This window comes from Pogona vitticeps, chromosome 1, assembly GCF_051106095.1.
Source record: "Pogona vitticeps strain Pit_001003342236 chromosome 1, PviZW2.1, whole genome shotgun sequence".
Taxonomy (NCBI): Eukaryota; Metazoa; Chordata; class Lepidosauria; order Squamata; family Agamidae; genus Pogona; species Pogona vitticeps.
In genome coordinates, this window is record NC_135783.1 from 48,075,398 (window position 1) to 48,089,740 (window position 14,343).

At 44.2% G+C, this 14,343-nt stretch overlaps 1 protein-coding gene across 8 annotated transcripts in view; it reads right to left on the reverse strand.

The window, feature by feature from the left end:
- VEGFA (vascular endothelial growth factor A) overlaps positions 1–5,292 on the reverse strand; it is a 31,077-nt gene extending 25,785 nt beyond the window's left edge. For 4 of the 8 annotated variants that reach the window (XM_020785110.3, XM_072991924.2, XM_020785108.3 and 1 more), the window contains exon 1: positions 4,210–5,291. In XM_020785110.3, the coding sequence (XP_020640769.1) occupies positions 4,210–4,275 (66 nt within the window). In that variant the 5' untranslated portion in view covers positions 4,276–5,291. Of the gene's footprint in view, positions 1–2,299; positions 3,141–4,100; positions 4,164–4,209 lie in introns of those variants that run through there. The other 4 variants (XM_020785106.3, XM_020785107.3, XM_078383054.1 and 1 more) reach the window with 4 other exon arrangements.
- Between the last annotated feature and the right edge of the window lie 9,051 nt (positions 5,293–14,343).

Sequence of the window (14,343 nt, forward strand, 5' to 3'; positions counted from 1 at the left end):
CAGCTGCCCTACACAAGTAACAAGCAATACCACACTGCCACAATATATCCAGAATCCTAGTCAAAGAATAAAGATGCTGCAATTTTGGCATCCCTTTATGTCTGTAGAAAGAAAAGAAAGAAAAACCGTCCAGTCTGGGGTGTTCTGAAATAGCAACAAGCTGCTGGTCACTTTGTATGTGACGTGCCCCTAAGGTACTTTTGCAGATGTTTAGCCTCTAATAAATAGCTTCCTTGTCTCTCCCATAACTCTAAAATTGTAGCACGGAGAGAGAGAGAGAGAGAGAGAGAGAGAGAGAGAGAGAGAGAGACTGAGAAATGTTTAGGGAAGAGAATTTCAGATAAACTCCAGCTGTATGGTGCTCTGCTGTGTTAAAAGAACTTATCTTAAGAGATTATCTCTGAAAAGCCCTCAGAAATTATTTTAGATAGTAAACTGCAGATTTGATATGGTATTTTTAATTTATTTATTTAAAATCTATCTAGAATAAAGACTGCTGATGAAGCAGCTTTCAGAGGCATGACACCCAGGTATTTTCCTAAAAAGGACTGCTGTATCTGTTGCCCACACAATGACACATTACCCATTAAACCTCATGCACAATATTTTCATGGTATTGCTCACACCATTTGCTTTTGGATCCAGGAGCTATTTATACAGCAGTGTCACCTTGAGTCCATACTAGAAACATGAAGGTACTTCTCTTTTGCCTCCTACACTGTTAAACTATTGCTCCTGTTACTGGGACTGACAACTCTTAGTTCAGAAAATCAAGGGTGCTTCTCCGGCGGAGGGAAATTTGCTTCTATTTACATGTGGGCTTTCATTAGAGAAAAAGCAAAGCAAAACAAAGTGTTCCCAAGGGACAAAAAAGGCCCAGTGCCCTTCTGAAGGTTATTATGCTTCTCCTCGTGTCATTTGCTGACTTGGGGATTTACTCACTGTTCCTATATTATAATCTCTTTCCACCTCATTTTGGATTTTCCTATGACACAGTTTCTCCTTACAGAAAAAGACAGAGTAAAGAGGAATGTTTCCTTTAGGTCCTAAGATAGCCACAGGTTGCACAAGACATACTGTGTTCTTAAGCACTAGCCCCTAGTTTACTACAAGGTGCCCAATTTCAACTGGAACCAAGGCAGAGAAAAGGTTAATCCAATAAATTAACCACACACACACACACACACATACACACTCCCTATTCCACCTTAACCCCCACCCCCACTCTGTCTCTCCTCCCCCTAATCTCTGCAGCCTCATTAAAAGAGCTTTGTAACTGTTTAGGTCTGGAACAAACAATCCAGCTACTTTGGGAGGGCCCCTGGGACAAGAGTTAAACCCCTTTCCATCTCAGGCACTAAGAAAGTCTTCTCAGAGGTTTCTACTTAAGAACTGAGCTGTGCTGCAATCTTTCCCTATTGTGCATTCAGGAGAAAGATCAGTAATCCAGCAAAGTAACCAGAAGAGTCTCCAACATGGCACTGAGAGAGAGAAAGAGATCTCCAGAATTTTTGTTTTACCTTTTGCAAGCAATAGTGTTGCTGCTATAGCAAGGCCAGGAATTCTCAGAGCAAGAAAGCTCTGGCAGGGACCTCTCCCCCCCCCCCCCCAAGCGATTTAGCATAAGGAGCTGGGAGGTAACCACCATTCCCAGTGTGGCCTGACAGAAAGCAAGAGGCTAGTGGCTGTAAGATCATTAGCAGTCTAGTCACACACTCCTTCCCTCCCTCCCCTTCCTCAGTGTTTGATCTTTGCTTGATCCCACTGGAAATGCATCTTGGGAGGGAGCCCCATGACTCTATACCTAACTCACATCCAGCCTAGGAAGAAAGATAACAGCACAGGCTTTAGTAAAACCAAGGCCACCAGCAGAGCTGTCCAAGATCTTGCACCCTAGATTCAAAGCCTGCTTCTTGGGCCGCAGCAGGGGGAAGAAAAGAACAGAGTCCTTGGAACTGCCCAAGCTTGTAACCTGACAAGTTTGGATCGTATCATCTATCCCTCTTCCAACCATGATCAGGCTTGCATGTCTGAAAGGAGAGAACTTTCGGAAGTGGCAAATCACTGCGGGAAGATGGCTACTGATTGCACCATTGTTACAGCCTGCTATTTGGTCTGCGGGAGGAAACCAACACCTGTGCTTCCTCAGGCAGGTCACGGTGATTCCCCACTGCCTCAGCCTCATTTTGGAACCCTAACAGCCTAACAGGTTAGTATCTGTATGGTTCCCTCTGCTAGAACAGCCTTATCTCAGGACCACACCTCCCCAATGTGTTATTAAAGCACCACAACACTTTACCTGCATGCAACTCTTCAGTCTGCCTCTCAGCTACAGCTTTGCCCCCTAATGCACAAAGAGGCACGTTTATTGGAAACGATGACACAGAAATATACAAATTTGTCCCACTCCCTCCACCAGTGGAAAAATCACTTGATGCTCTGATTACATCATTTGGGCTAGCCTTTCAAACACTACCATTATGACAAAACCACAGAATAGTACTACAGTACAGTGCAAGTTATGATACTACAGGTATCATAGTACAGTTCCCAAAGGAGTTATAATTGTTCTCCCTCCATTATCTTTATTCTCTTCGCCAGAGGAGCAGCTTCTTCACCCTTCTTCAACCTGACCCACAGAGCCTAACACTTCAATTGTGCTGTTTTCAAAAGATTTTCAAGAGTCAGCGCAAACCATGATATTGCACTGACCAAGCTACAAGCCTCCCTGAAGGAGCCAAGCACATCACATCAAAGGCCATTTCTGAAATGGCTCCTAACTACAGTCTCACCTTCAGTGGCAAAGGAAACAATGCAAATAATAGTTTGTGCTGGGCAGCCCTCCAGATGCGGCTACCTTGTCTGCTGAGGCTTATAGAACTTGTAGTCCAACTGGAGAAGGTTGGACTTAAAGCACTAATTCTCACACTTGTAGAGACAGTTCTCAGCCTGCATTGATCACAAACAGCAAAAGGAAGCTAATCTGTTCTGGTCTCTTCCAGCATGTACCTAGAAGCAAACAGGGGATATTTCAACTCCCTGCCCAGTCCAAACTCTTAGACCCAACTCTAAACTCCTTGTTTGTCTGAACTATTCTGAAAAGTATACTAACAATGGCAATCAACTGGTCAGCACTGCCCCCCCCCCCACACACACACCAAGGGAAATGGACTGAGCATTTAGGCTGCCTGTAAAGAATACCCATAAAGTGGCAAAGATAAAGCGCTCAGGAGCTAGGGGAGTTGAATAGAAGGAACTCCTATTTATGGGAACTCAGCAGGGTCATTTCTCTTGGAAATCGACCTGGAAGCAAGGCAGAATCCATTTTGTGGTCTTTGATCTCTGTTTGCTTTTTGCAAGCCAGGAATTTTGAACTCCGGTCAGTAAACCTGCCACTAACTAAAGCAAACAGGCCAAAACACCCCTTTTGCAATGTCAAGGGGGGGGAGAGAAAGAGAAAGAGGAGCGTGTGCGCTGCTGATGCAAGAACTGAGCCTGCTAGCTAGGTGGCTGCCTACATGCTCAGGGACCGATGACGAGCCGACGAGAAGGCAGAGGCGCTGTGCCCCCCCCCCCTCTCCTCGCCTCTCCTCTCCCCCCTCGCTCTTTCTGCGGGCTTCGTCCAGCCAGGTTCTCCACAACTCCCGCTCGCCCACCGCAGAGGCAGCGAAGGGGGAGTGGACGGCTGGCAGGAACGGCGTGCCAGGAAGAAGCCAGACCTGTTCTCGCCTGAGAGAGTTTCGGGGAGGGGGGGGAGCGAGCGAGCGAGAGCGAGAGACGACCTTTCCTGCCTCGCCTTCGCCTCCCTCTTGTCACACGCGCAGGCCCCATGCGGACCGCGGCGTGCGAACGGGAAGCCCACCGCCCTCCCGGGCGTGAGGCGTCCTTCGGAGTGCCTTGGGGTCGGGAGCCGGGGACGGCGGAGCCGGTCGGTCAGCCTGCCCTCCGACCAAGGGCAACCCCATCCGGCGCGGCAGAGCACCGGCACCCCGACGCTGCTGGGCTTGCACCCTCCCCTCCTTCCCTCACGCCGGGCAGCTCCCGACGCGTGTGGGCTTCCCACCCACCTTTTTTTGCCCCCCTTTTGGCCCGGCTCTCACCTCGCCCCCGCCACGCACGTTCCGCGTAGCAGGCAGCGACCAGGCCATGCGGGGGCAGGAAGAAAGGCTTCCCCGCCGCCCCGGATCCGCCCGCCCGCCCCCTTTTTACCTTGGCGTTGTAGAAATAGAGCAGCGCCGCCAGCCCCCAACGGATCCAAGTGAGCAGAAAGTTCATGGTTCCTGGAGCGAAGCAAAAGGGGGGAACCCGAGGAGCTGGATTAGATTCGCACTGACTTACTCCTCTTCTTTCCTTTTATTTTATGTGCTCCTCCTCTGGCGGCGGCTCCGATCAAGGAAAACTCCGGGGCTGATGAAGGGGGAAGGGGGGAGAAAATGAGGCTCTGGTTTCACCCGTCCATAAGTCCGGCTCCCAAGGCGCCAAAGCCGCAAAGGAAGGGGGGGAAATCACTCCCTCCACACCTCACTCGCTTTCCGCTCCTTAACTTGTCCAACTCTCAACGTCCCCGGCTCAGCTCCTGGTTCCGATCCGACGCCCCTCCGAAACAATCCCGGCACGGAACCCAACGGCTCCGATTTGTAACAGCTTGCTTGCTTCCTCTCGTCTCTCTTTCTCTCACACGCAGACCCACTCCGAAGCTCTGTGGCGCGCACCACCAAGGCAAAAGGAAGGGGGAAAATTGTAATATTATCAGTAATCAGAATTCATTTAAAGGAGGGGGGGAAAGGAGGAAAAGTTTCCCCAAAAGTTTCAGTGCATCTTCTCTCCCCAGAGGTCTCGGATCCCGAGGCTGCCGCCAGTCGCTGCCTTCAAGCTGGAAGTTGGAATGGCTTGTTTTGTTCTGTTATTGATTTATTTCTAACACCACCTTCACGAGCTTCCCCTCTGGAGAGCGCTGAATCAGCCCACTTCGCTTTGGGGCCCTTTGCTTGGAGTTTGAAGGGGGGAAAAAAGGAGCCGGAGGTGGGAAAGAGAGAGAAAAAAATGATATGGTGCTTTTTTTTAATTCCCCTTTCCAAAAGAAGAGGAAGGGAGGGGAAAAAAGCACACAATACCAACGGTTTATGAGCGAGGCACCTTCTCAGCAGCCGGGGAAGAATAAATTAATTAAGGGGTGAATCAAAGCACGATTATAGCCGATCCCAGGGCGCCGGGCAGTACGAGGCGAGAAGGAAGTCCGAAGCTCCTCTTCCCGAGCGCCGAGCTCCCTGCCTCAGCTGGCCTTCCTTTTTTTGCCAAGCGCGAGCGAGCGAGCCTGCACTTTTAGCGTCTGGGCGTGTGTGTGTGTGCGTGTGTGCGTGTGAGAGAGAGAGAGTGCGCGCCTGTCTGGCTGGCTGGCGTTTTCTCTCTCTCTCTCTCTCTCTCTTCCCCCTCCTCGCGCGCTCTTGCTCTCCTCGCTCGCTCGCTCGCTCGCTCGAATGTCAGGCGCGGCGGCAGCACGACCCCTTGTCCACAGCGCTCCCCGGCTTGCCCGCTCTCACTAAGCTACGCCTCGCCGAGCTTCGCTCGCAAAAAAGAGCTTTTTCTGGCCTCCTAAGTCCCTCCCCTTTCTCGGCTTCCCTTCCCTGCCTCCTTTTCGCGAGCTGTATGGTCTCGGCTTGCCAATTCAAATTAAAAGATTCCTCTTTCTTCCTCCCCCCCCCCCCCGCCACAAACACCCGTTATTGAAAAGTAATGGCTAGAGCCCGCTGGCATAGGGACGGAGGATGATCAAGAAATTGAGGAAAACAAACAGCGGCTCATTCTTGGTCTTTCCTGGAACGAAAAGGGCGGCATTTTGAAAAAGAGGTTTTTCCTCAGGGCCAGCTCTACGGTTAGGAAAGTGAGGCGGCTGCCTCAGGCAGCAGATTTGGGGGTGTCGTGCTAGACGGCTTAATTCGATATTTTTGTGGTGTGCGCATCAAGGACAGGAAGTGCTTTATGGGATTCTGCGCCCCCGCCCCCCATCTTATGCACCCAAATACTTTCCTGGCTCTAGGGACTATACCACTTTATTTCAAGGGGCGCGGATTTAATGCTCTTGGATCTTAATCTCAAGCGGCTAGCTCTGGATCTCAGTGCTTTTTATTTTTCCCCTCCTAAAGACAGAAGGAGACATGACCCCATAGGAAGTTCAAAGCAAAGGCTCCCTCGAAATGAATGGGAGCTGCACGTGATGCCTGTCATTTCCATGAGTAGAGACAAGAGAACTTCCTGCTCAATTATGCCTGCTTTTATTGCTGCTGTTTTTTTACGGGGACATTTAAAATAAACTGAACGAATAAATGATCATTATAGCCACACCCAATCATCTACTCATTGTGGTTGCTCCCCAAAGCCAGAAACCATAAGAGCTGGTAGAAGCAGTAGAGGGTGAGCATTTTCCCCAGGAGTGGGGTGGCCACCTCAATGGTCTGACACATACTTTGCATGCAAAATTTCTCTAGTCTTTCAAATCAGGTTAAGAAAAGTTCTAGTTCAAATATCTGCAGGCCACACACACTAAAGAATTTGAGTGTTCCTGTACCTTTCGTGGTTATATAAACTTCCAGCAGGTGCGGCTTGTAATACAAGATACACCTGAAATTTCCTCCCCTAGACAACTGTTAAAAGCACAGGAGGCCCATCTTTTTCCCTCGGTGGGCCTGTAACTGAAGACCAGGATAACCAAGGAACTGACCTCCAGGTATTGTTGGTCTTTGATTCTTATCATACCTAGTTAGCATAGCCAATGATGAAGAATGCTGGGAGTTGTGATTCAATACGACATGGAGGTCTCCACTTTGCACACCCTGTTATATAAAACGTTAAGCAAGATGAGCCAATAAGGTGGCTTCTTATGTGCTACTTTGTTTTCCCCTCCCTTTTATAATTTGGAGTCATATCTTTTGAGTGTCCCTTGCCACATACTTCTGCCAGCATAAGTGGCACATGTTGCTCTAAGTATATGTATGCAAGGATGTCTTAGCCTGGGGAGAACACAGATAAGCTGTCATCCCACTTTCTTGTAGAAGGCATACTCAAATATTAACATAGGCCTAAGATAACTCACAAACTATCATCTTTTCATCAAGTTTCTCAAGGCTCCTTTGCAAATCGGAAACAGTTTTCTACTCTTGGGAAACAAGTTTTGTTTTATTCAGTGGTTGAACGAATATTAGTATGTGTTGTGCAAAACTTTGGTCGCAGGCTTTGCAGTATCAGTCTGCATTTGCTACAAATGAAAAAAATGCATTTTTGGCATCAGGGTGGGCAGGAACATTGGTAGGGGACTTGGAAATACAGTACTGTATTATCATTAGAAAGCAGTTAGGCCTATTAACATTGAATGAGAGGAGCACAACTGTGCCTATGGTGCTCCCTGGTGGTAGAAATTTGAAAAGACTTAAACAAATACATCTCCCTCTTTTCCACAGCACATTAGAGAGAGTTGGGAGAAAAGTTACTCAGATATTGTTGGTTGGTTTAAAAACCTAATTTTCTCTGGCCGCATTAAATGCACATTTCCCGCAGGGAAAACATAAAATATAAGGGAGCATACTAAACTGACAAACTATTATTAAAGTTGATTAGGGTATGTATGTAATGTGCCCATCAAACTTAGAAATCTTAGAACCACAGAGCTGGAAGGGACATTATGGATCAGTGAGTCCATCCGCTGTTACAATGACACTAATAAGATTTTCAAGATATGATATATTTAAGGAGTGTTTTTACCATTTCTATATTACACACACACACTTCCATGCTGGGTTTTCATGGCTGATTGGGGATTCAAACGCGGCTTTCTTGAACACTCTTGTCCACTGCACCACACTGGATACTGATTAGGATAGCCCACCTTCAAAAGGGAAAGGAGAACTACCCATACCCTGAGTAGTTGCATGCAAGAATATAATCATTTATAGTGGACCCTCGACTTACAGACAGCTCGACTTACAGACTTTTCGAGTTACAGACTTCTCTGGCCGCAAAATCTAGGTTCAAGTTGCAGCCGGAGAATCGACCTACAGACCAGAAAAAAACCAAAATGGAACAAAAACGGCTGGTTACGGGATTAATCGGTTTTCAATGCATTGTAGGTCAATGGAGGCTCGACCTACAGACCTTTCGACCTGCAGCCACCATTCCAATACGGATTAATTCCGTAAGTAGAGGGTCCACCGTAGTTTGATGTAGTATATATGTAATTTAATTATGTGTTGTCAATAATTGATTCTAGCATTCAGCAATTCTCCCAGGGTTTTTTCAAAGGTATAAAGTACTCAGAAATGGTTTACCAGTCCCTCCTTCTGATGGTACTCTGGGACCAAAGTGGCACAAGATGGCAGGTGATCTCAGCTAGCCCCTCTCACAGAAGGCACAATCAGATTCAAACTCCTACTTGCTCAGTAGCCAGATAGTCCAACACACTGAACTATACCAGGTCCAATGTATGTTACTGGACAGGAAATTCCAGGCAGTTTTATATATACTGGGAAGGATAGCCAGCAAATCATCGACATATATGTTATCCACCTGAAGTTCTACTACTTTTTCTCACACATTTTAAAAATACCGGAGAGCAATGAGATTTTTAAAAAACTAAATTATTTCTCTCAAATTCTGGAAGATAGTTTGGTTTATTCTCAGTTGAACCTCTAGCCAAAATGGACTTTATTATAAAGGGACCAGTCCCTTCCCCTGATGGCCTCTAAGCCACTCCTCATACATGCCCAACTGCTTGCTCTTCTGGTGTGGTCAGGCTCACACCGTACTTGGGTACAGTTGTGAAGGAGCAGTGTTAGAAAATGTAGTTTCCCTAAGACAGCTGATAAACATTTTCTCAGATGTTGGGTGTGTTGCGGAAGGTACAATTTGGCAAAGCCCATCTTCCTCCACTCCAAGTAGAAGGACAGGAAAGGTAGCTGGGACAAGGAGAGAAAGGACTTGGTTTTCTCTCTTGGATTAAAACAGAGATGAATTTGAAAGGCTATCACACCAACCTTGTACTTGAAATAAGTACTATAGGTTGCTGTGGAGGCCAGGTGAGACATGGTGTTAAGTATAAATGCAACTAATGTGCACATTTTTGGTACATCAATTGCATGGAAGCTTGAGCAGCCTTAAGACTTTAAGTCTTGTGGGACAGAATGTGGGGAAAGTTACTTTCCTACATTTATAATTCAAGGAGGTTCCTACAGGCACCAAGGGAGGCATCCCTTGAAATGTAAATAACAGCTTTAGAGAAGAGATTATTATCAGAATCAGGGGTTTTAAATGGATGATTGTGCTCTGTATTAAATGTGTTTGAATATTGATCTTAGTTACCACTTTAATATACGTAATACTTGTTTAATTATTTTTAAACATTTGTATACTTACTATTTATCGCTTTCAAATGCTGTTTTAGTGATGTAAGCCACCTTGGGTCCTTTTGGGGAGAAAGGCAGGATAAAAATATTTTAAATAAATAAATTAATTAATAAATTAATTAATTAATAAGGTCAGGTCAATGAGTTAAATTTCCTTAGACTTTTTCTTGTCTCCTCTTGACCCATGAAAATTACTCAGTAGTACTAGCCACACGGTGCAAACCATATCATGTCTTGCTACAGTACTTCAGTATCTGAGCAAGGGAATAAGACTCAGTGACATCACCATTTTAGCCCCATTGAACTCATGTTCTTCCTCTGAATCAGAATCCCTTTGATTTGTTGCAGTGAAGCATTTGTGCACTTTGTTGTGATACACTGCTAGTGGTTGCTACAACAATATCAAGAGCAAAGGATTTCTCATCAAGCAAAAAGCTATTCAGAAGGTATGTTTCATCAAGGAAAGGATAAACGTTCTTGGAGAGTTGAAAAGAAGAGAAAGAAAAGACGTAAAATTATGACAATTCCAGAATTCCCCAAGAAAAAGCACCATGTCTGTTTTTCTGAGTCACAAGTCAGTGAAGTGGCACTCCGTCATATCATATTTGTCATTCCTTCATCTTAGACTTGTTGTCCTCTGGTTGTGCTAGGCTACCACTCCCTTTTTTTAACTTATATCTAAAAAACAAGTCTGGTAAATCCATAATGTCATGAACTTTTGGAACTCTAAATTCTTCACACTATTGAGATAGTGGTGCATGCCTGAAGAAAAGCTAGCAGATTGTGTGATTTTTCTCGTAGTGGTTTAATAAAGGTGTTGTCTGCACCTGCATTATACTCTACAAAGTTGCTGGTGGTGTTGTCTTGATTTTGCTGTTGTTGTTATGTGCTGTTAAGTCACCTCCAACTCACAGTGATGCAATGAATGAGCAATCCTCAAGATGTCCTGCCTTCAACTGCCTTGAACAGCTTTGTAGACTCAAGCCTGTGGCTTCTTGTCTTCCTCTTTTCCTGCCGCCTTTCACCTTTCCCAGCATTATTGTCTTTTCCAGAGGATCCTGCCTTTTCATGATGTGCCCATCTTTACTGCTGTTCTTGTTTGATTTATGTTTTATTATTTGATTTTATATTTGGAAGCCGCCTAGAGTGGTCCGGTGGGCCAGATAGGCGGGGTATAAATTAAATAAATAAATAAATAAATAAATAAATAAATAAATAAATAAATAAATAAATAAATAATAAAGTCTCATTTTCAATATTTTTGCCTCCAGTGATAGTTCAGGCTTTATTTGATCTAGGACCTGCTTGTTTGGATTTCTGGCAGTCCAGGGTATCTACAAAGCTCTCCTTCTGTGCCATTTCAAAAGAGTCAATCTTTTTTCCAGTTAAATGTCCACTTTTCACACCCATACATGGTGATCAGAAATACAAGAGTGTGGAGGCTCTTGCTCTTGGTCTTCAGTGACACATCCTTACACTTGATTATATTTTCTTATTCTTTCATTGCTGCCCTTCCAAGTCTCAGTCTTCTGGTTTCCTGTCTGCAGTCTCCATTTGGATTTGTATACCAAGGCATGCAAAATCTCTATTTCAATTTATTCCTTTTCAGCACCAACGTTCTGCAGTTCTTCTGTGGTCATGATTTTTGTCATCTTAACATTCAACTGTAATCAGACTTTGGCACTTTATTCCTTTACTTTCTTTAAAAGTCATCTATGGTGGTTGCTGCTTTCTGCCAGTCAGGTGGTCATTGGTGTATCTTACATTATTGATGTTTCTTCCATTAATGTTCATGTCTCCTTCATCTGAATCTAGTCTGTCTTTTCATATGATATGTTCTGCTGACAGTCTGGTTTTAGTATGTGTTTAGTCTTGATCTTAGTGTATGCTTTTTCTATTCATTTTTAAGCCAGCTTGTATTTTATAAATATACTGAATGTCACTCAGAGATGACAGGTCACTGAGTACTCTAAAAACTGAGATCATTCAATCAGTTACATTGAAGGCTTTGCTCTTCCAAAACCAGCTCTCGCAGATTCTGTTTATGCAAAAGCCAATTTGATTTGTAAAATGAGCGGAAATGGAATACCCAATGTTTTGGTGCAGTTTGGGTTCAAATCAAATTACGGCAACCGCATATGTTTTGAATAAGAGCAAACCATCCTGCCCCATTTAAGAGCTGCCCCTCTCTTTCTGGCACAGTGCTGGGGCTGCCATTTATTTAGCACAGTTTGGACTCATGCTTCTTGGTGGCTCTAATATTTCTGCATTTTTCAGAATGCAACTGTTCAGTGAACAGAGTAAGAGAGTCTGGTCAAAGAGCTGCCTCTGCCCTTGCAGGTAATGGGAAAAATGGCCCCTAGCAACAGTCTGAGAATGCTCCCGATTCTCTCATTCAGTAGCCTGTGTGATTGGTTAATTCATTCCCAATAGCGCTGTGGGTGGTGTTCGCTGTGGTGACAATCCTGTGACATATGCAGTGGGTTGTGATATTAAAAGGGACAATGGAGAAACACCTTCCTCTGTTTTCTTCTCTAACTTTTTAAAAATATTTGCCTAACTGACTCAGCGCAGTTTTAGATACATCAGATATGTCCTTCAGATAACATATGTTATCTGATGAAGCACTGACTTTTTCAGAGGAATAGCTTTAAAAAAAGGGGGAAATCTCACTATAATTCACAGGCAATAAAAAGCAGGGAAGAGTCAATCATTGAAAAGTGGACAAATTGGAGTCATCCAAAGACCTGTCTGGGTTCTTCTCATGCGAGAAAAACATATCCAGCGTGAACAAAACTGCAAGATAAAATAGATCACACTTAAGGAAAGAATCATTTAGGCACAAACCAGACCACTCCACTTTCCCCTGTCTGGTCATAACCAGAAAATTGCTTTTTAGCCTGGCTCTTGGGAAAGATGATCAGAGTATTGCTTCTTACTCTTTTTTTGTCTTATCATTCCTCTTCTTCATCACAAAGAGTTTTGTGTGAGTGTGTGATTCAACGCTTCTTGTTTTCCTAATATTTCTGGTGGTTTTTTCAGAATGTAACTGTTCAGTGAGCACAGTAAGACAGACTAGTCAAAGAGCTGCCTCTGGCCTTACAGGTAATGGGAGCAGTGATCCTTAGCAAGAGCATGGGAAATGTACTTTTCTTGCCATGCTGGCTGGGTACTTCTGGAGTCCAAAAATATAAGCTTCCCAAGCTCTGCACTTCTCCTGCCACTATCAAATAGTTAAGTTAAATAAGCTATGGCTTAGTAAAATATCATAGCCCTACATATTTGTATCCAGAAGTAATTTCTATTAAGTGAATACCAGTGACCTCAACAGAGTTTGCATCTAAATAAAAATGTACAGGATTACATTGTAAATGTCAATTATTGGGAGCACAGTAAGAAAGGCTAAGGAGCTCAACATTCAGTCTTCTTGAGCAGTGGTACCCAACCTTGGGCCTCCAGAAGTTCTTGGACTACAACTCCCAGAAGCCTTCACCACCACCTCTGCTGGCCAGGATTTCTGGGAGTTGAAGTCCAAGAACATCTGGAGGCCCAAGGTTGGGGACCACTGTTCTTGAGGCTATTTGGCAGTGATGGGGAACACATGGCCCTCTGGATGTTGGACTGTGACTACTGTAGTTTCTCACTATTGGTTATGTCTTACCAGTACCAGTACCAGCAACATCTGGAGGGTCTCACACCATTGGAGTTTTATTTACAGTCTTGCATGCTGCCTTTAGTTTGAGTGACTGGAAAGGACTTTTCAGGGCTAGGGCAATTGTCTATCTATCCAGCACTAACCAATTGTTCCTTCCAGCTTTTAAAATTCGAAGAGATTCCTGCCTCTCTGCTGAATGTTTTGTTCCTCTCCTTTGTCTGTTGGTAGCAGTTGTTTGTTGCTATTGATCTGTTCATTCATATATGCAGTAAAAAAATCAGAATGCACATGTTCGTAATGTCAAGCAAATGTATGTAAAAGAAATGTAAATTCTTTCTCCTACAGGTTTCTCAGAATGAGTTACTAAGACTTTAAGTGCTAGCTAATAAGAAAGGATTTGACTCTGGGAACTTGCTGTTATTCTCCTCTGTGGATCACTGTACTTCTACTATGTAGCAAAAGGAGGTTTTACCTGAAATTTAAAACTCTTCAACACACACATTTCACCTTCTTGTTTGTACACCAAGTGTCTGTTTATTGTTTTTAAAGGCCTACTTGTTAATGAGACTCAGAATAAAAATAAGAGCTGGCAACTGACAAAATGCAACAAGCCAAGATTTCACCCTGGAGACTACTGAACAAATTCTCACTAAACCACAAATTGCCTATGAGAAAATCAGGAACCAAAGAGCAGACCCAATTTTTGAAATAAATTCCTCACATGAAGCTGTCCATGAAGGTGGATCCAAAGAAAGAGAGGGAAATCAACATGGTGCTTTGTTGGGATCTGAAGATAAGAAGGGAGGGGATTTCAAGTCAAAATAATCAACATAGTTTTCTGTCCATGAAGAGATGATGTCTCTATAAAACGTCAGTGCTGAGCACAAGTGCCTGTCTTCTAAAATTACCACTACAGCTTTGCTTGGCTGGTTTTATATTTCACCTGGATGTGGTGGTTTGACACTTGCCACAACATCCTGTACTTGGAAAAAGCAGTCAGTGTTAAATTAGTTCATGTATCTGCATGAATTAAGGGGGGAAACCAATGAAAAGCCCAATTCTTTTATATACGTATTTCCAATAACAACTGAAAGTAAAGCTTCTGGAGACAGCTATAAGCTTCTCCTGGGATAGCCACCCTGCATTACAGAGTAACTAAATAATGGTTGGAGTCCTGTTGCACTAAACTGCACTATAGTTGGCCTACTGAATGAATGGGGTTTTGCTGAGTTAACTCTTACATAGGTTCTCATTGATTCAAATGGGCCTACTGTAATTGTCACTTTTTTTTAACAC